This window comes from Dasypus novemcinctus, chromosome 30, assembly GCF_030445035.2.
Source record: "Dasypus novemcinctus isolate mDasNov1 chromosome 30, mDasNov1.1.hap2, whole genome shotgun sequence".
Taxonomy (NCBI): Eukaryota; Metazoa; Chordata; class Mammalia; order Cingulata; family Dasypodidae; genus Dasypus; species Dasypus novemcinctus.
The window spans coordinates 41,412,079-41,438,434 of record NC_080702.1 but is presented as its reverse complement, the minus strand read 5'-3'; the positions used below and the strand labels follow the sequence as shown (position 1 = coordinate 41,438,434).

Genomic DNA, 26,356 nt, shown 5'->3' with positions numbered 1-26,356 from the left:
ATGTTCTTAGACAATCAGTGGTCCAAAGATGAAATTGCAGAAGAAATCAGTAATCAGTTTGAAACAAATTATAATGACAGCACAATACATCAAAACCCATGGGATACAGCAAAAAAAGTCCTGAGAGGGAAATTTATAGCTATAAATGACTATTAAAAATGAAGAAACAGTGAAAATCAAAGACATAAATACACCCCAGGAGGAATTAGAAAAAGAACAACAAACTTATCCCAAAACAAGTAGAAAGAAGTAAATAACAAATATTAGAGCAGAGATATATGAAATTGACAATAGGAAAACCCTACAAAAATTAACAAATCCAAAATCTGGTTCTTTGAGAAGATTAATGAAATTGACAAATCCTCAGCTAGAATAATAAAGAAAGAAAGAAGAAGCAAATACATAAAAGAAGAAACAAAGAAAAGCATATCACCATTGACCCAACAGAAATAAAGTATATCATAAGAGGATATTTTGAAAAATTTTATGCCAACTAAATGGGCATCTTGGATGAACTGAACACATTCCTAGAAACATAGAAGCAGCTTACATTGACCAAAGAAGTAATTGATGAACTCAACAGTCCAATCACAAGTAATGAGATTGAATTAACCATAGAAGTTCTCCATCTAAGAAGAGCCCAGGACCAGATAGCTCCACAAGTGAATTACCCAAACTTTCCAGAAAGCAGTAAGAAAAATCCTACTTGACCTCTTCAAAAAATATAGAAGTAGAGGGAATATTGTCTAACTCATTCTAGAATGCCAACATCAACCTAAAACCAAAGCCACAAAGAGATGCCACAAGAAAGGAAAACTATAGATCCATCTCTCTAATGAAGCTAGATGCTTAAATCCTCAATAAAATAGTAGCTAATCATATTCAACAACACATCAAATAAATTATACACCAGGACCGAGTTGGTTTCAACCCTGCTGTGCAAGGATAGTTCAACATAAGAAAACCAATCAATGTAATACACTGTATTAACAGATAAAAAGAAAAAAAAAAACGTGATCATCTCTATTGATGCAGAAAAATCATTTGGCAAAATTCAGCACCATTTCCTGATAAAAATACTGTAAAGATAAAATAGAAGGAAACCTCCTCAATATGAAAAAGGATATAAGTATGAAAACCCACAGATAACATATTCAATTGTAAAATGCTAAATGCATTCCCTCTAAGATCTGGAACAAGACAAGACATCATCACTTTTGTTTAACATTATGTTAGAAGTACTTTTTCAGACACTTAAACAACAAAAATGTATAAAAGACATCCAAATTGGGAAGGGAGAAATAAAAGTAACACTGTTATGAGCTATTCTGGATTACTATTAAACAGAAATAACCTATTGTCCTGATGACATATCTATTTCTGAACTGAAAGAAACATGCAACAATCTCTATCTCTTTGAAAATTGCACTACTAAATGTAGAAATCTCAGTGGTTTAATGCATGATCATGATCATAGACAATTTGATTTTCATCTGGAAGAAATGATCTTCACTGCTATAGTAGTCAGTGACAAAAGTGGGTTATGAGAATGTAACATAGTGTTGCTTAAAGAAGTTGATGTGGCTGATATGGATGAACAATACTCACCACATACTGGAAAATAGTACTCACAAATTATTTACAGTAAAAAAACTATAGATATTTCCAGTACATTGAAAACAGGGATGTGACCACTTCAGTTTAAAAGCTGAGGGGTCTTAAGATTAGATTTAGAGTGGAAGCCTATCCAATCAACAAAGAAAAAGTAAAGAAAATGCCTGGGGAATGCCCAGAAGTGATTCACAACTATGTTCAAAGACAATTTATTCTAATGTACAGGGAGAAGTAAGAAGGAAAGTGTCTGCATGTGGACATTCACTGTGTAAAGCATAAATCTACCTTCAACCTTGCAGCAGCTGCTGCAGACATTCCCCAGTATAGGGTAATAGTCATGCACTCAACTCCACAAATAGATGAACTGGATATTCTTCCCATCATCCCTCTTTCCTCCACAATGACCTCGATGCTGTGGTGCAGATGTTCCTTGAAAGCATAGTACACTACTCTTCACAGTAACGTTGTACTCTCCACGTTCTGCACTGCAAGTCCACTCTTCTTTACTGTGAGATGCACATAACAAGATTTAGATTATTGCAGTGGAGGTTTTTTTAAAGAACAAAGGAAGCTGAATGGTTTTAAAAGTGAGTACAATTCTAGTATCCTGAGTTCCAGTTATAAAAATGCATTTGTTTACCAGTAGAGTTGAGAAATTGTTTCTGGGGGGGTGTCCTTTTTCACATATCTAGAACATTTCAGAAATGGTGGAAATTGGCGACTTAGGAACTTTCAGGCTAGATTGACATTTGTAACATCCCAGGTAAAATGCAGAATATGGTCGCATTTTATAAATGGTGTCTAAATGGAATGGTTCAAGCAAATTTTGTGGTTCTGATGAGCAATACAAACTAAACAAGTCCTTCTATCAAAGTATTCCTTCAGTAAAATGTATATAGTTTTCTGTCCATGGATGTACACAAAATAAGTATCTTTGGGCTTGTTTGAAATAATTAGGATGTGAGCAAAGCCCATACATTACCAAATCAGGTCTCACCAGTGCTGTTTTCACCCTTTTAGAATAAGTCACATGCAGGGAGTATGAACATCAGGGGTGGTTTATTATCCATTATGCCTTACCCCTAATCTGTTGAAAGATATTTATTTACTAATGAGTTTTTCCTTAAGCTTTACAGGGTAGAAAATTGATGGGTTCACTATTCATGTACTAAAAGATTGTAAAATCAAATTTGTCATCAAAACAAAATTCCATTTCTTTTTATAAACTCAACTAGATGTCAAAAACAATATAAAAATGATGAAGATTTGAAAAATTAAGGAACGTATTTAGAACACATATATAATATTTCACATATCAGACCTTACAAAACATAATGATGTACATATTTAAAATGTTATTTTAAATAAAATGTTATTCTAAATAGGAGTAAAAAATACTTAAGAATTAAACAACCAAAGGATATGAAGCAAAGACTCAGCCAGAAAAATCCAAATAAATTTTAAATTTTAAAATATGCTCAAATCAGCCAGTAAACTTAATTTCCCTATCAACCAATATGCTAAATTATGGAAGCTGTGGATTGCCAGTGGAAGGTATTTTATTCTAATAAGTTTCTTACATTTTATTTTGGTTCAGTTTGGTTTAATGCTGCATCCACCAGAGTCAGATCTTCTTTGTCAAGAGAGCAGACTTCCAAGAGAGGGAGTTTAAAGGAAACGGACTTTTCTTTTAAGTCGTAACTATTACTATCATGGTTCATTTGAGCTAATATAATGTGATGCCAAAGGGAGTGTCCTCAGTTTAGACAGTTCTGAGTTTAAATTCTGTCTCTGCCTTTTCACCACACCTGTTAATTGGAGCTAGTTACCTACCTTCTGTCTTCAAATAAGGGATAATAATACTAATCACTTAAAAAGGTATCAACAATTTAAAGAAGACAATACCTATAAATGTGAGAAATAAGAAAGAGTTTTCCTATTCATTGTTGGTGGAAATGCAAAATGGAGTAGCCACTGTGGACAAATTTAGGTGGTTTCTCAGAAAGTTAAGAATTAAATTACTAACAGAGATGGCAACTTCACTTCTAGGAATTGAAAGCAGGAACTAGAAGAGATATTTGTTAACACGTAAATTCCTTAACATATAGAAAATTCAAAAAAGAAAGAAATAGTATAATAGAAATTAGGGTTTTAAACATTCTAAAGAGGACTTATGGTTGTGCAATTTTACTGAATTACATTGAATCCTATAGAATGTTGTAGGATGGTTGTAGGATGTTATAAGTTTGTAGGCTATGCAACAATATCCCTGGTCTCTGCCTACTAAAATATTATTGGTAACCCTCCTTCCCCTGTTGATGGAACATAAATAACTCCAGGCATTTCTATATAGCCACAGGAGTACAGAATCACCCATGTTGAGAACCACTGGCTGAGAGACTGAGAACTAGAAGAATTTTTACAGGGTCCCAACAATGTCCCAACCCTTATACTCAGTTTGTAAATTTAAGCAACTGTTAGGCCAAAAAGCTAGGCATTTTGGGATAACCAGATATGTTCAGGAAAAAAAAAGGAAACCTTAACATGAGAGGTAGGAAAATCTATATTATGTCTCCAGACAGGAGACAAGTTTGGTCTAAAGCAACTATGACCTGTATCTACATGCTGTGGTTTTACTCTTGCTTAAATACTTAAGTTATTACTTAGCCTTTGCTTTGGTTATGCATTAGTTTTTAGTCATATGGATGGGAATACATGGCTAGTTATATAATTGTATGATTAGTATGTTCAGGAAACCACACGTACACACATTGCATGAGCAAAAAGGAGAGGATGAATCTACAACCTGAGGGGAATTTTACTATGTCAATTAAGCAAGTTGAAGTGAAGACAGCCAGGGGATTCTTCTGCATAGCTCCAACTAACTGGTTGAAGCTGATTTTCATACTTCATTGCTTCAACAGTATATTTTCGACCACAAGAAATTGGATTTAGCACCCTTTGTTGAAAATGGGAAAATAATATTCTAGAGAGAACAAACACGGTTTATCCTCACCCACAGTCAATAATTGGAGATCCAATGGAGTAGTTAAGATGAATTTATCAATATAAATCAAGGTGTAAACTTACCTCCTGTTCCTGGAATTGTTGTATGAACTTTGATAACTTGTTAACTATTAATTAGCTTACACATTTATAATAATTATAGTATTGTCACAGCAAGTGGGTATATTATTCTGAATTCATCTGTAAGTATAAGCTGGGACCAGGAATGAAATTATGATAGAATGCTAGATGATTTTCTGTATTCAACATTTAAATACATTATAAAGATAGACAAATAAAAATTAGGACCATAAGATTTTAAGTGTGGATATGCTGTTTCTTGTTGGAAAAGTAAAGAAAAACCCTCCATCCCTGGAGGTCCTAGCTGAAGAGAAGGGAAAACTGCGTGACTTATGGTTCTCAAGCAAACAGAATTAATAGGTTGTAAGTTTCAGAGCATTGAAAACAATGGATTTTTCTATCCAGCAGGCCCAAAGGATAAAACTTCAGTCCACAAATGACACAACTTGAAATCTAATGGAGATTAACCGGGTAAGATTCAGACTTTTGTCAGGCATGGTGTCTCCATTTTCATTCCAATTTCTCCCATCTGGAATTGAAATGTTTCATTAAAGCAAAATAAATTTCTGCTTTATTTTGGATACAAGAATCTCTTTCCTAGGTTCCAAAGGTTCACATATGGAAGGAATTTTCCCAGAAGATGGACTAATTCCACTGCTTACTTTGTGAGGCTTTCAGGATATGGTGAAAGGGTGAATTTATCATGAAGGAAGAACAAGTATTTTGGGGTCCAAACGTTTGACTGTGGTAGATCATATTATGTATACCCTCAAAAGTCATGTTTTTATATGTAATACTTCTTCCTGAGGATATAAATCCACTTGGAAGTAGGAGGTTTTGAAAACATATTATCAGTTAAGGTGTGGGCTCCTTTATGAGTAGAATCTTCTAAGATCCTGTTTAGATAAATCCCAAAAGACTCAGTGTGATTCTTTATTCATATTGATGGAAACATTATAAAAAGTAGAAGTCAGAGGGGCACACAGAAGGGGAAACTAATGAAACTGCCTTGTGCATTGAAGTACCACAACACAACTACTGAAGCTGGGAGAAAAATGGTCTTTCCCATGCTGGACTTTTGGCCATAACCTATAAATTCTTATTGTTTAAACCAATCCAGCATGTGTTCTTTGCCCTAGCATCCTGGAAAACTAAGACATAATCTGTGACATTGAATTTGTGAATGAGCAAAGTATAGAACTGGAGTTGAGAGAGAATAGGATTTGGTGAATCCAGAAACCCCACCCAGAGCTGGAGACTTAAATGGGCTACTCCTGTCTATGTCTTCCTCTGTCTTTTAGGGCTTATCTGTTACCAAAACCTTCTCTTTTTCCATACATCTAGGCTAATATTTCTCAACCCTTCTAATCTTGCCCCATAATGAGACTTTTTATATATTTTAAGCAATCAACTTCCTCTCCACTTGTGTAATTTTAATACCACAGAAACATGTTCAATTACTGTGATCCTTTACAAGGTTATCAATGACTAGATTATCTAAAATTTTTTTTCACTCTCACCATCTCTTCTAGCTTCTACCCTGCCTTGCCTCTGATCAATTCTGTCCTTATTTACTCTTGGGTACATTAGACCACTGATTCCTAATCTTTACTGACTGAACAAATCACCTGTTGACCTGTGAAATGCAGACTTCTACTCAGCAGGTGTGAGATGGGGCCATAGAATCTTCCTTTCTGTTGATATCCCGGGTGAGGCTGATGCCCCTGGTTCATGGACCGCACTTGGGATGGTGATGCACCACAGGATGGTGGGCTTTGTTTCCCTCACATTTGTAGGCTAGTGGAGGGGAAATTTTCCTGGTTGTATTGCAATGCATTGAGAATAGATATATTAGTCTTAGGCTGATGTTCAGCAGGCAAGATGACACCACCCCATTATTCATTACATTCATGGGCTTTATCAGTATAGTGATGATGTTCTTGGTGGAAATTGACTCATGTTATAACTCAGATTCTTGATTGTCTCCATTTATATAGTGCTTTGTAGATGAAGAGACTTTCCATACTAATAGTGCTCATATGTGCCTAAAAACTATCTCAGTTCAGTTTTGTTCCAATATGGCAAGGTTCATGATATATGCTTGTATTTGTAGCTCTACTCTGTATGTCTAGCTCTTTCTCATGGCATTCCATAATGTGCAGTATTTTTCTAAAACATAAAGTGCTATATCACTGTTATGATTATTACAAAATAACACAAAATCAAACCATTTTTATCCCCAGGCAGCTCTCTTTTTAGTAGGCCATTGTATTAAAAAAAAATTGAAATAGATGAGAGCAGTGTATCTAGTGCATCTAGTTAGGGTTGACATTCAAACATAAATAGCAGATAGGTGAATAAAAAGAGATGCTAAATTTTAGGGGGTTATTTATCCACACCTCATATGTCTGCGAATAGGAATTTCAGGCCTGTTATTGTAGCTCAAGATATTGTTAAGAATTCCATCTTCCTTTAATTTCCTCAATATATGTTTTCATCTTACTGGTCACAGATTTTCTGCTTCACCACCAGATACTTAATTCACATCATAGTGAGGAAGACTGTGAGTAGATTTAGGGATTTGTACAAAGAGAGGTGAAGGATGGGTCCTTGTCAAAATTCCCTTTTGTGAAATATAACATCTATACGGAAAAGTGCCATTTCATAACATCAACTAATTAAAAAATAGATTAAAAAAATGAATTTAGTCCATGGGACCAGAACTCAGACCTAAAAAGAATTATGACCAGCCATTAAGGATTGCTTTTCCCGATTGTTATCACCCTTTCCACCCTTAGGAAAACCAAGATTCAGAATATTAACACCAGAGGTTATACTTGAGTTTCTGAAATTTATATAAATGGAATAATGCGAAGTTTATTCTTATTTTATGGCTTATTTATTTTACAGTGTATGCATGAGTCTGCCTTTTTTTAAATGAAGAAATTACATGTTTTCCTAATAACTCATGTAACAGACTGCAGATTACATCTCTGTGGCCAAATATGAAGTTTATGGAGTGGTGCATGTTCGTCTTTCCAACGAAGCCTATGAAATAATCCCTGGAGTTTCTGAATATGTAAAGAGGAACAAAATTAGCAGATGTCACTAATGTAATCAATCAGCTGACCGGTAGATAGGGAACTTATACTGGATTATTAGTTGGGACAAAATGTAAAAGAGGAAGCAGAACCATGAGTGTCACAGTGATGCCATGAAAGAAGACTCAGAGGTCATTTCTGGTTTTGAAAATGGAACAGGGTCTTGAGTCAAGGAAAATTGACATCCTCAAAGAATCTGGACACAACCATTCTAAGGTCCACAGGATGGAGGAATAGAATATGGATTAGAGTGGACTTACTGATATTCTATTCATGAACTATTTTGATTAGTAATTGAAATTGTGGCACTAGTGTAGAGAATATGGCCATGGTGGCTGTTGGGGATAGGGAGTGGTAGGAAGAGTTGTGATGTGGGTGTATTTTGGGGGGTTGGAGTTGTCCTGAGTGGTGCTGCAGGGACAGTTACCAGACATTGTATGTCCTCCCATGGCCACTGGGTGGACTGTGGGAGAGTGTGGGCTATAGTGCAGACCATTGACCATGAGGTGAAGCAGTGCTCAGAGATGTATTCACCAATTGCAATGAATAACTCATGATGATGGAGGAGAATGTTGTTATGGGAGGAGGAGAGGGGTGCGGGTCTTGAGGGGTATATGGGGACCTCATATTTTTTTAATGTAACATTAAAAAAAAAAAAGACAAAAAATAAAGAACCTGAACAATGGACCCTTGCTTATAGCTTCCAGAAAAGAGCACAGCCATGCAATTTTTGGAAAGATGAAGATCAGTTTGGAAGTTTAACATCCAAGACTGAACAGCAATAAGTTTGTGTTGCTTAAGTCACTAAGTCTGTTGTAATTCATTACATCAGTGATAAGGACTAATAATCTTGGTAATCCCAGAGTTCCTGGCATATCTGTGAGTTTGGTGATTAGTCTGCGTACATTGCCATTCTGGTCAAATCAGTATTCAGCTGTTAACAACACCAAAAAAAAAAAAAAAAAAAAAAGGTATAGGCAACTTAGTTTTTCCACAAAATAAATATTGGGATGATAATTTTTTAAAACAGAAATAAAGTTGAAATATTTTTCCCACTCATTAAAATCAGCCATGCTGATAAAACATTGAAAAATTTGCTTAATTCTAAATAGATATATCAATAAAGCAAAGTAAATTGACTAAATATAAAGAGTGCCATCAAAATCAATGAGTAAAGGAAGGATTTAAAAATAAATACCTTTGTTCAATTGATCATTTTTTGGAATGGAATAAAATTAAATCCACATCTTAACATCAGTTGCCATGAACTGAAATTGGTGGAAAGCTAAAAATAGCATAAGGCTTCTAGAGGAAAGAATAGATTAACACTCTGAGCATAAACTGAGATAAATGAAAATCAATGGGGTAAAATTGAACACATAAATGAAGTACAGAAGCCTGTAAAGACCTGAAAAAAATATTATAAAGAAATTATTCCACAAATGACAAGCTCAGGGAAATATTCAGAACATATTTGATATTCCAAAGCATAACAATCTAGATGTAAAAAAAGAAAAAAAAATTCCTAATGTAAGTAATGGACTATGGTTAATACAATTTTTATATTCTTTAATCAAATGTAACAAAGGTACCACAGTAATTAAAATTGAACAATTGGGTGGTTCACAGGAATATTCTATTTTTTACATGATATTTCTCTAAAACTACAACTCTTTGAATTAAAAAATAAAAAAGTGGTAAATAAAATAAAACATACTAAAGAAGTTAAAAAAGCAAAGGATGCAAATAAATGATTCAGAGAACAAAAATTATAAATATTTAAACATGCTCAACTTCAGGAATAACCAATGGAAGCAAAATTAAAATATCCATGAAATCTAATTTCTCTATAATCACTTTGACAAACTGCAATTGCCAAGAGGTAGAAAGGATATGAATTTAAAAAGTTACTTAAAAATGTAAAGTGACTTGTCCAATCATGTCTTACATTTTGTTTTCTGGTGTGTGTGTTGAGGCTGCATAAACCAGAGACTGAACATTCTTTATTTGGGGAGTACCTGACCTGAAGTAGTTTTATTGGAAAGAACTCATGATGTCTTTGAGGTTTAATTTTTATTACTAGCATATTCGATGCGGTGAATACAATGTGATGCCTAAGGGACTGTACTCACTTTAGACAGGCTTGGTTCAAACCCTACTCTAATTCTTCATTACATCTGTGACTTTTGAGCTTGATACCTAGTTTCTGTAAATCCTTCCTTCCTCATATGTAACAAATAAAAAATAATACTAAATACATCATATTACAACAAATTAAATGAGATGATATTTATAAAAAGCTTAAATGGTGCTTTCTCATAATGCATGATCTCAGGACATTGTGTAGCCTGCAGTATGCATGATGGGAGGGGAAGTCATTAGTAACTTAAAGAGCTTTAAAGTCAGTATAAACCTCCCTAGTTGAATGTCCACTTCTTGTTCTTTTCTAAAAAATACTTTTAATTTTTTAAAAGATACTTTGATTACATAAAAGTTACATAACAATATAAGGGATTCCCATATGCCCCACTCCTTAAACTTTCCACATTTTCCCACATTAACAACATCTTTCATTACTGTGCTATATTTGTTACAATTGATTCAAACATTTTGGAGCTTTACTACTAAACATGGGTTATAGTTTTCATTGTAATAGATTAAGAGATGGGATCAGTTTAGTGTAGAAGACTTGGGACTGAAGGGTATCAGGAATGAAGACAAAGAGAGAAGGGATCAGGGGATCTGTGAGTAGAGACTCATCAGACAACTTCATTATCTACAAGTGGCTCTCTATATACTCAAGCTATCATGATAACAAGCAATGCAGCTACACATTAATAATAGTCATAAATTAAAGAAATTACCTCAGAGTATAAGGATTTAGTATTCCTTTCAAACTGCAAAGTTTATTTGCTCATATTTCTCCTGGCCACAAAAGGCTTAATTGCTGCATTCCTTATGTTAAAAGGATAGCCATGGAAACAGCATGACTCTTCCTGAAAGACCATTAGGTCTTTTGCTTCCAACATTTCCCCCTTTTTGTTTTAGCCAAGGTGACTGTGCCTGTCTTAGGTTGCTCTTCTCTCAAGAGTCTTACCCATCATTGGCTACCAGTCAAGCTCTTCAACTTGGGGAAATTATTGAAGTTCTTTTGTCAGCACCAGATTATTTGTATGTTCCATAGATGTTACACTTTGCAATTTTCTTCGAAAGGACTATCTGGCACAGGGAAAAATCATGAGGAACAGAACAAATATGATTAGCCCTATTCCTAAATCTGACAGGAAATGCTGTGATTTCCACCAATTAACTGGATTAAACTTTGTAATATGTGAAATCATGTCTGAAAAAAAAAATCCTTATCATCAGCTACATGAATTTGATTATGATACATTTCTAATATTTTTCTTTGTAATTCAATTATTTCCAGAGAGATATTACTTCTATGGCCTAATAAATGATTCTCAAATTTTTCCCATTCTATATCTGTTGAATTATAAGCAAGAAGATTAATAAAAATGTTGCTTTAATTCCAATCACATTTCAACATCCTTAACAAGTTTAAATTATACAATTGATCTCCAATATGCAAAACTGCTGATTCTAAATCATTTACCCAATTATTCAACTGCTCATCAATGTGTTCTTGGCTATGCCACAAATCACTAGGGGTTTTATGCCAATCATGTACATATTACTGTGTTTGCATGGTTTCATGTCCAATAAAATGTTTTGTTGGCTTCAGAAATTCTTGTGCCATGTGAAGCAGCAAATGGCATTCAGGAGAGGATTGCCAAATCTGCTTCATTCTTACATGTATCCAGAAACCTCTTCTTCTTGCCATTGTTATTATATCTCCATGCTGCCATGGATAGACAAGTACAGAAAGCACCATTTTCATAAAACAATGAATCATTCCTAAGAGTTATCTTACCAGTTATGAAAACAAATGGATCTCTAACACAGGCTTTAAGATGAAATTCTTAATTAAGGGCCAAATACTATCCTGTCCTATTTTCACTACCCAACCATTCATATGGAGGGGCAATTCCAAGAAATATTTTCCACAATTTATTTTGTATATTATGATTATAGGTGTCATTAGCCCAAGGAGCCAATATCCATTTTGTATTTCCACAAAATATATTTATTAGTAAATATAATTTGTTCATTCATAGGCCATGAAAAGGTATGTTGCATATTATTGATTACCTGACTTTTATTGTTAAGTCCATTCCAAGCAAATCTGCTGTTGTTATTACTGGTAATAACTCTTAATAACTGGTAATAACTGTTATTACCCATAGGAACACTATCCTAAACTATTCCAAGGAAATCACTAAAAATGACAGATCCTCTTCCTGTATGGCATTCTTGCCATCTTTCTTTCTCTCCAGCTTCTTGGGGTGGACAATTATAATTCTGTGTCTTGGTCAGAAAAGAATTGAATGATGGAAATACCATTATTAATAATTCGGTACCATTAGCTTTCATAGTTATCATAGTGCGATTTTGTTTTTGTATACAGGGAGGACATTTTCCTACACATAATTGTTTATGGTCAATATGAAGAGTAAGGTTATATATTTTCTTTCCTTCCTCATCAGGTTTTAAGGGTAGTCTATCATGTATAGGCCCAGGAAACACATATGTTTTATTCAAAAATATAGGAAATGATGGGTCTCCCCATTTTAGAGCACATACCAGAGGTGGGTTAGGAATGTAAGCCCAATAAGTATGATTTTCACCTGCATGACCCAGAGTTACCATTAATATGATCAGAAGAGGAGAAATCATCATCAACATTCTCTTTCTTCTCCAGTATGCATGGTTTAATCCATCGAGCTGGTAGCCAAATTAGTTCCCCGTCTTCTGTAATGACAAGAGCATAGCCTCGCCCCCATATTTTATCTTCCTTTTTCCCAATTATTACTCAATACATCTTTCCAGTATATAGGCTGATATGCAGCTGGTCTACACAATACCTTTTCTTTATTCAAAGCATAATGCTGTTCAGCAGGTGTTATTGAATCATATACATTAAGAAAATTTAAAGTAAATAAAGCTTATTGCCAATTGGTCCTTCAGTACCAGAATACCATCATGTCCCCCTTTTTTATTTAAAAATTTATACAAATAGGTTTTTAAAATGCCATTAGTTTTTTTATGATAGATTGTACTTGGGGATTATAGGGGATTTCAGTACTATGTTGGATATTCCATGCTTTACAGAAATTAAGAAATGATTTACTAATATATGCAGGTCCAGTGTCAGTTTTAATCTTACTAGGCACACCCATAATAGCCATAGTAGCAAGACAATGATGGATAACATGTTTTGCAGTTTCTCCTGTAATAGCAGAAGCCTAAGTAAATCCACTACATGTGCTTATAGTTGTTGAATGAGGGAGGCTCATTGGGGTAAGGACGACGGAGATAAACTCACTCCAGAGTCGGGTTCATGATGCACGTCTGCTTTATTCAGGAAGTTGCAGTGTTTATATAGTGGTTTGGCTTATGGGGCATAGCTGATAGGTGGAGGGCTTACGGGAGGAGGGTGAGGCGTGGCTTGAGACATTTGGCTCAGTTCTGGAGTGCCATCTTTTGGGTGTGCCCAAAAGCGTGTGGACTAGAGAGTGTGCTCATCTAGCCACTCGCAACACAGCCAGGCTGAATGTCTCTGCCACTCTCCCTACATCTGATATTTAGGAGATTTCTCATTAAGAAAATAAATCATACAGGTGGAGATTTCTGCTTGAAGAAAATAAGTCACACAGGTAAACTTTTTGGTAAATGAACTGATTGCAAAAGGACATTCATGTAGGATAGGAGCCTGGGAATTTATCATCAAATTTTTGGGAGGGAGAACATCAATGACACTGTTTCCAGAGGATAAACATAAACCTCTAGTGCATGTATAACTTGGAAAAACATGATTCATAATATATTTTCACATGGGGAAAAAAAATCTCTTGTTTATTTGATTAAATAAAAATAAAATAAACTGCATAGGAACAATTTGCAAGTCCAAAGAGACATCAGCAGTATATTAAAGCTGCTGTGGCAGATAAAACATCCCCTTGCCCACTTCTCCTGCCTGCTTTGTGGACCATAGTGATGCATTCAGAAGCCTGTTTTGATGTGGGGGCATTTTCAAGACTTGGAGCTGTCCTGGGTGGTACTGCAGAGACAGTTACCAGGCATTGCATGTCCTCCCATGGCCCACTGGGTAGATTGGGGAAGACTAAACTATAATGTGGACCATTGACCATGTGATGCAACAGTGCTCAGAGATGTATTCACCAAGTGCAATCAATGTCCTGTAATGATGGAGGAGGTTGTATTTATGGGAGGAGTGGGGTTAGGGGGACCTCATATTTTTTAACGTAACCTTAAAAAATAAAGACAAAAAAAAATGAAGCCTGTTTACTAGCAGAGAAGTTTTTTTTTTTTTTTTAACACGTTTCCATTAGTTCTTCACCTGCTTCCAGCCTGTCAAGTCTACAGCCTGTGGTGTAAAATTTAAGGCTTCAAAGTAAAAGTTAAAAAGGAAATAAAAGGAAAGCTCACTTATCCCCCCAAAAGCCTACTTTTTCTTAAAGGTGAGGGAAATACTTTTTTCATTACCCTCACTTATAAACCAAATTGGTGGGACCCATGGTGAATCTGCATTACCTGTTTTGAAAAGGGTAGGAGAGAGCTAACACCCCAGATGGCCTTATACCATGGTTTCAGTGCCCAGAGGAGTCATTTGGGTGGTGCATATTCCTCACATCATATCTGCCTTGGACATATTAAAAGGCAAAATGTTTAACTTAATCATTCCATATTTTTTAAGTAACCTCTAAAGACAGTGCCTAAGAATGATTTTGAAAAATTGATTTATGTGATCATTTATTTTACTGGGAAAAGTGATTCAAGGAATGTAAAATGAGCTGGGTCTTTTCTTTGCACAGGAGATACTTCCAGATAGAAATGATAAGCTGAAGATTTTTAAATCTCAGATTATGGTGCAATCAAAACATGGAAATTTTATAAGCTGGCATGAATGAAATAGCCTTATTTGAATATTGCAGTTTTGATGTGGATATGATTTAAAAGCAGAGCCTGAACCTGTGAGCTAATGAATTACAAAAATGAGACTGAATTCAAAGGTTTCCCAAAGAATGTGAAATGAAAACAATTTTTTCCCCAAATATTTCCCCCAACTCAGAGCAAACACAAATCCCAAAGTGGCATTCTGATTTGCCAGTTGTGGTGACGGTCCTCAGATCAAGAGATGGATGAAGCATTCACCTTACTCTGTCTCACAAAGAACAAAATAGGTATATATAAAAACCTACAATTATGTCCTACTATCTTGGTTAAATAGTTGAAGAAGACATAGTTGTAAATAGGGAAAGCATGCATATTGCATTTTATGATCTGTAAATGTACACTGAATATTTTGGAAGTGCCAAGAGAAATTTCCTGGATATTTCCTCTACCTATGAAAATAATTTTTAAAGGGCAATCTTAAATTCCTGGAAGAATCACAGAAATCATTAAGACCATCAATTTTTGAAGAAACAGGGATTGTTACGCAGAGAACAGTTTCGTTTATCGTATCATTGGAAATGAGCAGGAGAAAGGAGCAAATTGGAGTTGGAATGTGATTATTGTAAACCAAATCATATGATGTCTCCTTTTCAGGATGTGACATCTCTCTGGAATGAATGAATGAAAACTCTGGAGGCTGCTCCACAGCCTGTGGTGTAAGAATATTTTTCACAAAAATCATACAATACAATGAGTTGCTTTCATCTGGTAGTGACTGCAGTACACCTTCATCCCTCCAGTACCTGCAATAATTATATATGTATGGAAGTATGTTTGCTAAATATTTTACTGCTGAATGTCCAAACAGCAGTTTCTACCTTCAATACTGATTCGAGGGAAAACAAGGAGAGATCTCAGGATGTAAAATAATTCAGAAGAAACAGGTGTCCTTAATATATAAAAATTTTTAAAAAATTAAATTCTGAAAATTGAATAACAGATTATCTCTCTAGTCACTTACAAAGTTTCTAGATTTAGATCTCCTAGTGTTTGACCTCTGTGTTATGAACATTTTTCTAAACTTGACACAAAGTGTCCTTTTATAGAGAGAATGTTTCTCAGTTTTTTTAGGCCCTTCTTTATGTCCTTGTTTCTAAGACTGTAGATAAAAGGGTTCAGCATGGGAGTGACCACCATGTACATCACTGAGGCTACTGCAATTGCCCTTAAGTTTTTGGTAGCAGCAGAGCTAAGATAAACTCCAAGCCCTGTACTGTAAAACAAGGTCACTACTGAGAGGTGAGACCCACAAGTTGATAAAGCTTTATACTTGCCCTCCATTGTTGAAATTCTCAAAATGGAGGATGCAATCTTAGAATAAGAGAAAAGGATTCCAATGAGTGGAATAACACTGAGAAGTCCAGTTTCAAAATACAGCACTAGGTCATTGAGGAAAGTGTCAGAACAAGCAAGTCGGATCACCTGATTAAGTTCACAGAAAACCTGCGGCATTTCCAACTCTGTACAAAAAGACAATCGCAAAACCATTAAGTCATGCAAAAGGGAGACACAAACACTCAATAACCAGGATGTCAGCAGCAGGAGGCCACAGACCTGGGGTTTCATGATGACTGTGTACTGCAGAGGGTGACAGATGGCCACAAAGCGGTCGTAAGCCATTGCAGTCAAGAGGGAGATTTCTAATTGCCCAAAAAGTATGAAAAAAAACATCTGGCTGAGGCAGTTTTCATAAGTTATAGTTTTGGTCTTTGTCTGGATGTTCAGCAGCATCTTTGGGACAGTGGTGGAGGTGAAACAGATATCTGTAAAAGAGAGGTTGGAGAGGAAGAAGTACATGGGTGTGTGAAGGTGGGAGTCAGCAATGATGGCCAAGATGATGAGCAGGTTCCCAAATATGATGACCAGGTACATGGACAGGAACAGTCCAAAGATAAGAAGTTGCAATTCAGTATCCTCTGAGAGACCAAGGAGGACAAATTCTAAAACATGTGTTTGGTTTTCCATGTACCTGATGAAACTACTAGAAAAGAGACCAGAACAATAAGAATATAGCCACAAACAATGACCCACAAATTATCATAAATTCTATGGCTCGTATATACATTAAAGTCATGATTTCCTCGTATATATATATATATATATATATATATATATATATATATAGAGAGAGAGAGAGAGAGAGAGAGAGATCTAGTATGCTTTAATGGAAAATGTCAGAGAAAGCAAATGTTCCTACTTCTCCTTAATAATTTTGGGGACTCGCTATCCTTGTCCATAATTGGAAATATGTACTCATCGCAATATTTTCCACTACAAATTCTCTTAGAATTTATTTTATTAAGCATATATTTTAACCACTAATTTTGTACCCTTTGATGAAAAAGTTTGAAGTAATATTTATTAGTAATGGTAGTACCATATTTAAATGAAAATTAATATTACCAAATTTTACAGAAAAATGTGGTCAATATCAATCATACATTTTTAAGTCAAATGAAATGTATAAAATTTCTGGAATAAGATATACAAGAAAATCTAGAGACCAGGGTTTGGAGATGAGAGTTTTGATCTAATAGCCAAATCATGAAAAAAGAGAGAAGAAAATGTATAACTTTGACTTTCTTGAAGTATCAAACTGCTACACTCTGAAAGAATTGATAAGGGAATGAAAAGAAAATCAATAGGATTGGGGAAAATATTTAAAGAACACATATCTGATAAATGCTTTGTATTCAAAGATATAAATACCTTTTAACACCCAACACTAAGAAAGCAAACACACAATTGAAAAATTGGCAAAAGTACTGAACAGAATCCCCAGCAACAAGATATACTGTTGGCACATAAGCATAAGCAAAAAGAGGTCAACAACATTGGCATTAGGAAATTGCAAATTTGAAACCACAATGATATTTCACCACATGCTTATTAGGATAGTTAAAAAACTGAACTCTAAAAATAACAATTGCTGGTAAGGATGTGGCACAATATAGGCTCTTGTTCATTATTAGTGAGAATAAAATATGGTAGAAGCTGAAGACAGTTTAGCTCTTCCTTACAATACTAAGTATCGTCTTACCATACAATTCTGCAATTGTGCTCTTAGGTATGTATGTGGCTTATATGAAAACTTAAGTCCACACAAACACCCATCGATGGATGTTTCTAGCAGATCTATTTATATTCTCCAAAATCTGTAAGCAACCAGGAATTCCTTCCATTGGTGAATAAACACTGTGCTATACCTATACAAAGCAAAATACTCAGAGTTAAAAAAGAAATGTTCCATCTATCCACAAACGGGAAGATGAATCCCAAATGACTGCTGCAAACTGAAATAAATGAAGTTAAAAACATTATATACATATGATATAAACCAAGATTCAAATTCCCCTCTAGATAAGACAAAATAACCCAGACTAATCAATGATCACTTGTTGACAGGGTTTAATGAGAGAGGAGATGAGATGAATACACGAAGCACAGAGGATATTTTTAGAGCAGTGAAAGTATTCTGTATAACACTGTAATTGTAAACACATGACATGCATTTTTAACACCAAGAGTGAAAATTGATGAATACAAATTAAAAATTCATTTAGAAGCTTAAGGGAATCCCAGGATGACATGCAAAATATTCAAAACCACCTGACTGTATTACAATGTATGACATGCCCTCTCTTTAGGGGATGTGAGAAAGGTGCTGAAAGAAGTAATACTGGTGCTCGATTTGGCAGCACATATACTAAAATTGGAACGATACAGAGAAGATTAGCAGGGCCCCTGCACAATGATGACATGCAAATTCGTGAAGTGTTCCATACTTTTGCTCTATAAAGACGTTTAATAAAACTTTTTAAAAAGGCAAAAAAAAAAGGAAGTAATACTGGATATGAATAGAGTATGAAAAAGGAAGTCAATGCACACTGTACGTAAGCTCTGTAGTCTACTTGATAAAGTTATATCCCACCAGAGTATGGGTTAACAATTCTTTTACTTCTGTGTCTGTGTCAATCACAGAAGCAAATGGGTTGCAGGTGAGATAACATGCTTCCAAATGTGGAGTGGAAGTTTACAGATAAACAAAGAAGGGAGGATAGACTTTTCTCTGTGATAATGATTTAGAGGTAGATACGTCAGGATGAATGCACATGTAGATCAATATAGATAAAGAGGATTGCATGTAGAAATATGTACTAATATATGTAAATGCACACATATTTCCTTAGTCTTTCAGCAGAGAAGGTCTAGCTGCCCCAGAATTAAAGAGCAAAATTTATTGTTTGACTATAGATTTAATATTATTATAACAATGGAAGAACTCTTATCATTGATGTAAAGGCAGTGGCTGCCAGAAGTTCTGAGGGATGCCAGAGGGAAGAATAGGTATATTATAGGGGTATTTTCAGAACATTGGATTTGTCGTGCATGACATTGTAGTGACAGACACAGACCATTATATATTTTGTCATAACTTACAAAATTCCGTGGGACAAAGTGTGAACTAAAATGTAAGCTGTTGCCCATGGTTAGTAGCAATGCTTCAGTATGTGTTTATCAATTTTAGTAAACATAGCACAATAATGAAGGATGTTGTAAATTTAGAAAATTGTGGGAGGGGAGGAGCAATAATATGGGAATCACTTATACTTTTTCAGGAGCATTTATGCAATCTAAACATTCTTTAATATAATTTTAAAAATATATTAAATAAACAAAGGAGCTGAACATTGGCCCATACTTTTAATGCACCATTCACCATTACGAGGTGCCTTGGAGAAATGACCAATTTTAGTACAGCGGAAAGAAATATACAAGAAGAGCCTGGAGCTTCTCATAGTACCAGAAAGGAAGTAGCTGCTAGAATAAAACTCTCAGTGATGGAGTACATTCTAGAGGCAAAGGACATAGTTTAAAGAACTCCCATGGGAAAAAATTTTGGAAAAAATTGAATGGAAAAAATAAAATAGTATTATTGCTCTCCCAAAGTATAAAATAAATGTTATAAATCCATCCTGATACAAATAAATTATTGCCTAAATAAATAAAAAGAGACAAAGCTCTTATGGGAAAGTATTCCAATAACTTATGCAGATATTGCTCTCTAAAGGAGGTGGAGCATACCTCCCGCTCCTCAACTTCATCCAGTGATGTCTTACCAAAGGTGATATCTGGAAAGGCAGAGACATTAGGAATTTGACTCTGGCGGAACCTCATAACACTGTTGATCACAGTAAACATCAACAGTGATACTGACATTAATAGGATGCATCCTGGATGAGATGTGATGAAAAATGCACTTCACAACTGGTGCCTTCCTCCAAACACACATAATCCCAGTCTAGTATGAGAAAACTATCAGACAAATCCAAAGTAAGATACATTTTACAAAATGCCTGCCAGCACTTCTAAAATCTATTTTGCTTATCAGAAATAATGATGGTTTGAGAAACTGTCCCCATCAAAAATGGACTAAGAATTTATGACAAATAATTTTAACAGTATTCTGGATGGGTGGTATCAATGAAGGGGAAAGTGAATGCATGGTTTTGGAAACTCCGTACTATCCTTGCAAATTTTTGTACATCTGACAGTTTAAAAAGTTAACTTTATTAACAAGCACAATTATAGGTGAAATGCAAAAGAAATAATGCTGAATTATTCTATACATAATTATTCAACCCTACACAGTTTCACTCCCACACCTTTCTCTCAACCACTGTATTATTTCCATTGCTAATCATCTCTCCAGGGATTTGAGAAGAGGAATAGTCACAATGACCCAGAGTGAGCTTTGTAATGAGGAAGCCATTTCATGAACTTCTCTAAACCCCACATGGACTCTCCAATAACTTTAAACATAATGTCCCACTTGTGAACAAAACACAAAAATCCCTGTTATCTGGTTACTGCCAACCTATCAAGACTCATGTTCAACTTGTCATCTCCTGCCTCTCATTGTTCACAGATATTAACAACTATTGCTAAAACCTATCCATATCTTATGGTTACTTTGATCGCAGCATCCTGTCCTTATCATTTCTTCTTGGTGTGCTTCTACCCCTTTCACCTCTTGGAATTACTCCACTTCCTCCTTCAAGTCTCAGTACAGTTACCAGGTCTCTTATGAAGCCTTCACTAACCTCCACAGGATGAGTTCAAACTTTTGGATGTCCTTCTGGAGCATTTCAGAGTCACCTCAGGATATGCCATGTACTCATTTCTATTTTTTTAAACCAATTTAGATATAATCTCTTTAATGTAAGGAACAAAGTGTTTGTTGTTCATCTCTTTGCTCCCAGAATAATATTTAGTGCATACCATGAAGCATTTGATGAAAAAAAGTTTGTTGAGTAACTAACAAAAAAATGGATGAGATTAGATCATCAGACTATTACCATTAACTATGGTCTATAGTGTACTTTTGGTTTACTTTTTTTCCATACCCCCCTTTTATTAATGAAATCTGTAACAGATGTTTTACAACAATGTATGGAGGTGTTATGGAAGTGCTGTAAGGGAATTCTTCACATTTGCATGCTTGCTTTATAATTTCACAACTTCTCTAATAAAAATATTATATATATATATACGTATATATATATGTACATATATATGCATATATGTATGAAAGTGTAAAACCTGATTTCTCTAACAATTATAGAGAAAGAAGTTGCAGGGAAACAAGGGAAGATGTTGCCAGGACAGGGAATCATCATGATTAATTGCTAATATCAGAGGTGACAGATAGTAGAAAGAAGATATTTTACAGGACCACTATCTCATTCCACTCAGGCTTTTTAAATATGCAAGGCTTTGTATGATCTTTCTTTCTTTATGTGTATATCCTGTTACACTTCTCAAGCTAACACCAACAAAAGGGATACCTTAAGCCCTAACACATTACCCCAGTACCTGTGACTGTGAACATTCTGTGACTCACCTTGAAATGATCAAAGAAGTGTCAGATTTCACCAATGCAGATTCTTTCTTGAATGTTGGGTGAAGTTGGAAGCTTTGCTCCCATAAATGGCAGAGAGATGGAACCACTTACCAGGCATCCAGAAGACACGGTTGTGTTATTTCATCACCAGAGATTAGTAAAGTAGACTTAGATAGTGTAGCGGAAGCATTTTGAGTTTCTGTGCCTTTAGGGATAACATTCCCATGAGCATGACTAATGAAGAATTCTTTTGTCATTTTTCTCCATGAGATATTTAGGTACCTGGAGGTAAGAAAGAAAACCACAATACAAACTTGTGTCAGTTTTGACCTTTCAGAGACAGATTTGAAGCTCCATGTTTATCTTTTAGCCCAGTGGAAACCTTCTTCCACAGAGGAGGTCACCAATTTTTAGGTGTCTACTCTATTATTGCCACATTTCCTATAAAGATTTCCCCTATCACTGACCCTGGGGAGAGATCCTGGATACAATAAAATACTTTCTATCTCTGATCTGTCTCATTTGTCATTGTCTTTCACTAATGAGGCTGTCCTCTCTAAGCAGGATTTTCTCTTGTCTCATTGCTTCTGTTTTCTTCCCCATAATTAGCAATGTTCTTTCTACTCACTCAACTCTCTGATTTCTCCTTCATTCAACAAATATCTATTTACAATACTGTATGATAAGCACTAAACTATGTACTGTGGGAAAAGAAAGAAGTAAGATAATGTGCGTGGTCTCAAAAAACTCCCAATCTAAACAGGCGGAAAGACATGGAAATAAATAAATACAATGTGTTAATGTGGTATACTCAGTCCTGGTGAAATATAATTCCATATGAATGAGGATTTCCATTTCTGCTTAAACAGTCTCCTGGGACTTTGAGTGGTGTGATGTGAAGCTATAGGTTAATATGGGAAGTAGTGACCTATTAATAATTTGATTTCTTCCTATTCATGAACAAAGGGTATCTTTAATTTGGGAGCTTATATTTAGTTTTATTGCCTAATTACTTTGGAGAGGACTTCCAATAGTATATTTAAAGCAGGCATCCTTGTCTTTTTTGATATTGCAGGGCAAAGTATAAACTCTTTCACCATTCAATAGATTAGTTGGGTTTTTACATATATGCCCTTTAGCATATAGAGGAAATTACCTTCTATTTTTTTTCCTGAAGTTTTTTTGTTGTTGTTGTTGTTTTAAATAGACATTGGATTGTGTCAAATGCATTTCCGCCTAAATTAAGTTTATCATATGATTTTCTGCTTCACTGTGTTAAAGCAGTCTATTAAACTTACTATTTTCTGATGTTGTTCACTTTTGCATCTTCAGATGAATCCCACTTGGGCATGATGGATACTTCTCTTAATGTTCTGGTGGATTCTATTTTCTATTTTGTTTTGAGGGCTTTTGCTTCATATTCATAAGGGAAATTGGTCCTTGGTTTTCATTAGTTGATAGATCTTTATATAGTGTTGGTATCACAATAACATTAACTTCATAGAAGGAGTTATGAAGATATCACTCACCTTCAATTTGGAAATGTTGGAAAGGTTCAAATTAATTCTTCTTTGAATGTTTCATGGAATTCACCTTTGAAGTTGTCTGGATGGGCTTCTCTTTTTTCAGAGGCCTTTGATTACTGATTGAATCTGATAACATGTCATAAGTTTGTGGAAAGCTTCTATTTCTTCTTGCATAATTAGGTAGTTGTGTGTTTCTATGAATTTATCCATTTCTTCTAGCTTATCTAGATTGATGATATACAGTTCATATTATTCACTTAAAATACTTTAATATCTGCAAAATTTAGCAACGTCTCCAATTTCATATGGGATTCTAGCAATTTTCATCCTCTTCTTGTTTTCTTTTTCAATATTATTAAATCTTTGCAATTTTCTTGAACTTTTCCCGGAGTCTAATTTTCATTTCTTTGGTTCCCTCAAGTGATTTCTATTTTTAATTTCATTTCTCTCCATCTCATCTCATTATATCCTTCCTTCTATTAGATTTAGGTTACCCTTCATCTTATAATACCTCCAGATTTATCGTTATGCTATTTATTTATAATCTTTCCCCTTTTTTAATATAGAAATCCAGGCCTACAAATTTCACTTCATATTAAAATTCCTCCCTAACCTAGCCAGACATATGGAATTAATTTAGCCACAAACTTCTCCAAGCCAAACTCAGAATATTAATGCCTTACCTTCTCCCCAGCATGACACATGAATCCTGGGGATTAACCTCCCTGGCACTGAGAGATTACTACCAAGTGTGAGCTAGCAATGCAGCTGGAAAAGACCTTGACCAGAAGAAGAAAAGGATAAGGATTAATGATGTAATAATGCTAGAAATCTTCAAAGTGGGCCAGGAGGTCATTCCAGAGATTACACTTACGTACATCTCAGCAGGATATCATTAACTGCCAAAGTAAATATTGCCTAAAACAAGTGGGCAGAGCACTCCTAAGTGCTCTGGAGACATCTGGACAGTGTAGGCAGTGCAGACTGCTCGGGAGTTTGGTGCTCTGCTAATATGGCCTACTTTGGAATTTATGCTCCCAGTGTGAGAGAGAGTTGGAATTAATCATGGTTTAACTATGCATAGCTGCTCTGCCCTTTCTATTTGAGCCTATAATTAGTACTAGATTTGATAGGTGTTTGTCCAAGAGACTTAAATATTTGGGATATCCATGTCCCAGCTGTGCCCTAAATCTCAATAGTTTTGCAAAACTTATAGTCCAGTTCATTGGACTCACCCAGGACAACTAACAAGGAGATGATGATGAACAACAGCCGTCTCAAGGAATACAGACAGTCTGCAACTGCAAGCAAGATTTTTCCATCCATCTTCCCAATGGAATATAAGGCCCCTCTCAAGTAGAAGCAGATTAGGCATCAGAACCCTCAGGATAAGGGAATGAACAATGGACTAGGATAGATTTACAGTTATTCTACTATAGACTATTGGGATTCCAGAAATGTAAAAAAGTTTATTATTTCTGTGAAGGTAGTGGCCACTGGAGTTTCTTAGGGGATGGAGAGGGAAAACAGATGTAATATGGAACTTTGGAATTGTCCTGAATGACATTGCAATGAGAGACAGATAAAGGCAATTTTATATCCTGTAATAACTTACAAAAATGTGTATCAGAGAGTGTAAACTACAATGTAAATTTTAATCCATGCTTGGTGGCAATGCTCCAAAATGTGTTCATCAATTGTAACAAATATAGCATATAAATAAATGATGTTGTTAATGTGGTAAATGTGGGAGGGCTTGAAAGTAAGACTTCTGGGAATCTCCTATATTTTTTAGGTAACATTCATATAAAGAAAGTATGTTTTTTTTTAAAAAATTAGAAAGTATATTAGAAAAATTTAGCCAAAGAATAAACAATAATAGGAACTTTCTTAGTAAGAGTAGTTCAAATGCCAGCTTAGCTTTAGCGACTCTCAACCCAGAAGAGATTCAGATTCTGCATTAATGAAGAGAGTTTATATGAAGATTCAACCCAAAAATCACCAAGTACAAACTCTGTTAAGACATTTCTGGTTAAAAGTGATATCCTTGGAATTATAGCTGCATTCTAAAGCTTAAATAGATATAAGCACACTAATCAAAAATTGGTATCAAGATACTTACTGGTACTCATCTTGTTGCTACTAGATGGGAAAAGTTCCCTGAATGACAAGCAAGTGGGCAGTCTGAAATCACAGCACCTAAATAGTCATAAAAACTCTAGGTATAAACTTAATATGCTCTGGCTTGGTAATGGCAAAACAAAATCAAATTAAATCCTCTCTCTTCCATCAAGGTCTCCAAGAATTCTCATAAATATGGGCCCAACAAATTTAATGGAACATTTAATTTTAAAAAAACAACAAACCAAAGATATAAACATTGTAGTAATTGGCCTTTGCAGACAGGAGAAAAGTGTCTAATCATGCAAAAAATCATGAAAAGTGTATCTGGCTTAGACAGCCTTCATTAGTAATGTTTTTGCTTTCTGTCTGAATGTGCAGCAGAATATCTGGGACAGTGCTGGAGGTGAAACAGATATCTGTAAAAGACAGGGTAGAGATGAAGATTTACATGGTCATGTGGAGGTGGAATCTGAAATGATGGTCAGGGTGGGGAGCAGATTCCCATTGGAGGTGACCAGGTACATGGACAGGAAAAGCTGAAGAGGAAGGGATGCAATTCTGTATCTTCTGAGACAGGAGGGAAAATTCTAAAATTTGTATTTGGTTTTCTGATTCCATGTAGACAATGCAACTTCTGGAAAAGTGACCACAGCAAAGCAAAGTTAGCCAAGCAAGTACCACCAAATTAATATAAATGCAATGAAATGAACCAAAAACATGTTAAATAACTAACTTATTTATTTATTATATATAGATGTTCTGCTCTTTATCTGAAAATATCAGGAAAACCAAAGGCCTCTCCTTCACCTTGATTCACCTGCTCTGGAGTTTTGCCAGCTAGCCCTACTTTAGTTTTTGTGGTTCCAAGTGTGACAGAGTTTGACTCATTTATGAGTTCTCTA

At 35.1% G+C, this 26,356-nt stretch overlaps 1 protein-coding gene, 1 non-coding gene and 1 pseudogene across 2 annotated transcripts; 2 read left to right on the top strand and 1 right to left on the bottom strand.

Moving 5' to 3' along the window:
• Window positions 1–2,076, top strand: LOC131276840 (BTB/POZ domain-containing protein 10-like; annotated as a pseudogene).
• A 13,826-nt stretch (window positions 2,077–15,902) lies between these two features.
• LOC131272971 (olfactory receptor 7A17-like) lies at window positions 15,903–16,865 on the bottom strand. Its single transcript, XM_058290416.1, has one exon. It carries the CDS (start codon window positions 16,863–16,865, stop codon window positions 15,903–15,905), a length of 963 nt encoding a protein of 320 aa, XP_058146399.1.
• A 1,717-nt stretch (window positions 16,866–18,582) lies between these two features.
• On the top strand, window positions 18,583–18,689 carry LOC131276952 (U6 spliceosomal RNA). The gene has a single exon (XR_009184168.1). It is a non-coding gene; the product is annotated as a U6 spliceosomal RNA (small nuclear RNA).
• Window positions 18,690–26,356: the final 7,667 nt, after the last annotated feature.

Bases quoted from the DNA above. Each gene is read 5' to 3' on its own strand.
- LOC131272971 (XM_058290416.1), bottom strand. From the start codon at position 16,865: ATGGAAAACCAAACACATGTTTTAGAATTTGTCCTCCTTGGTCTCTCA.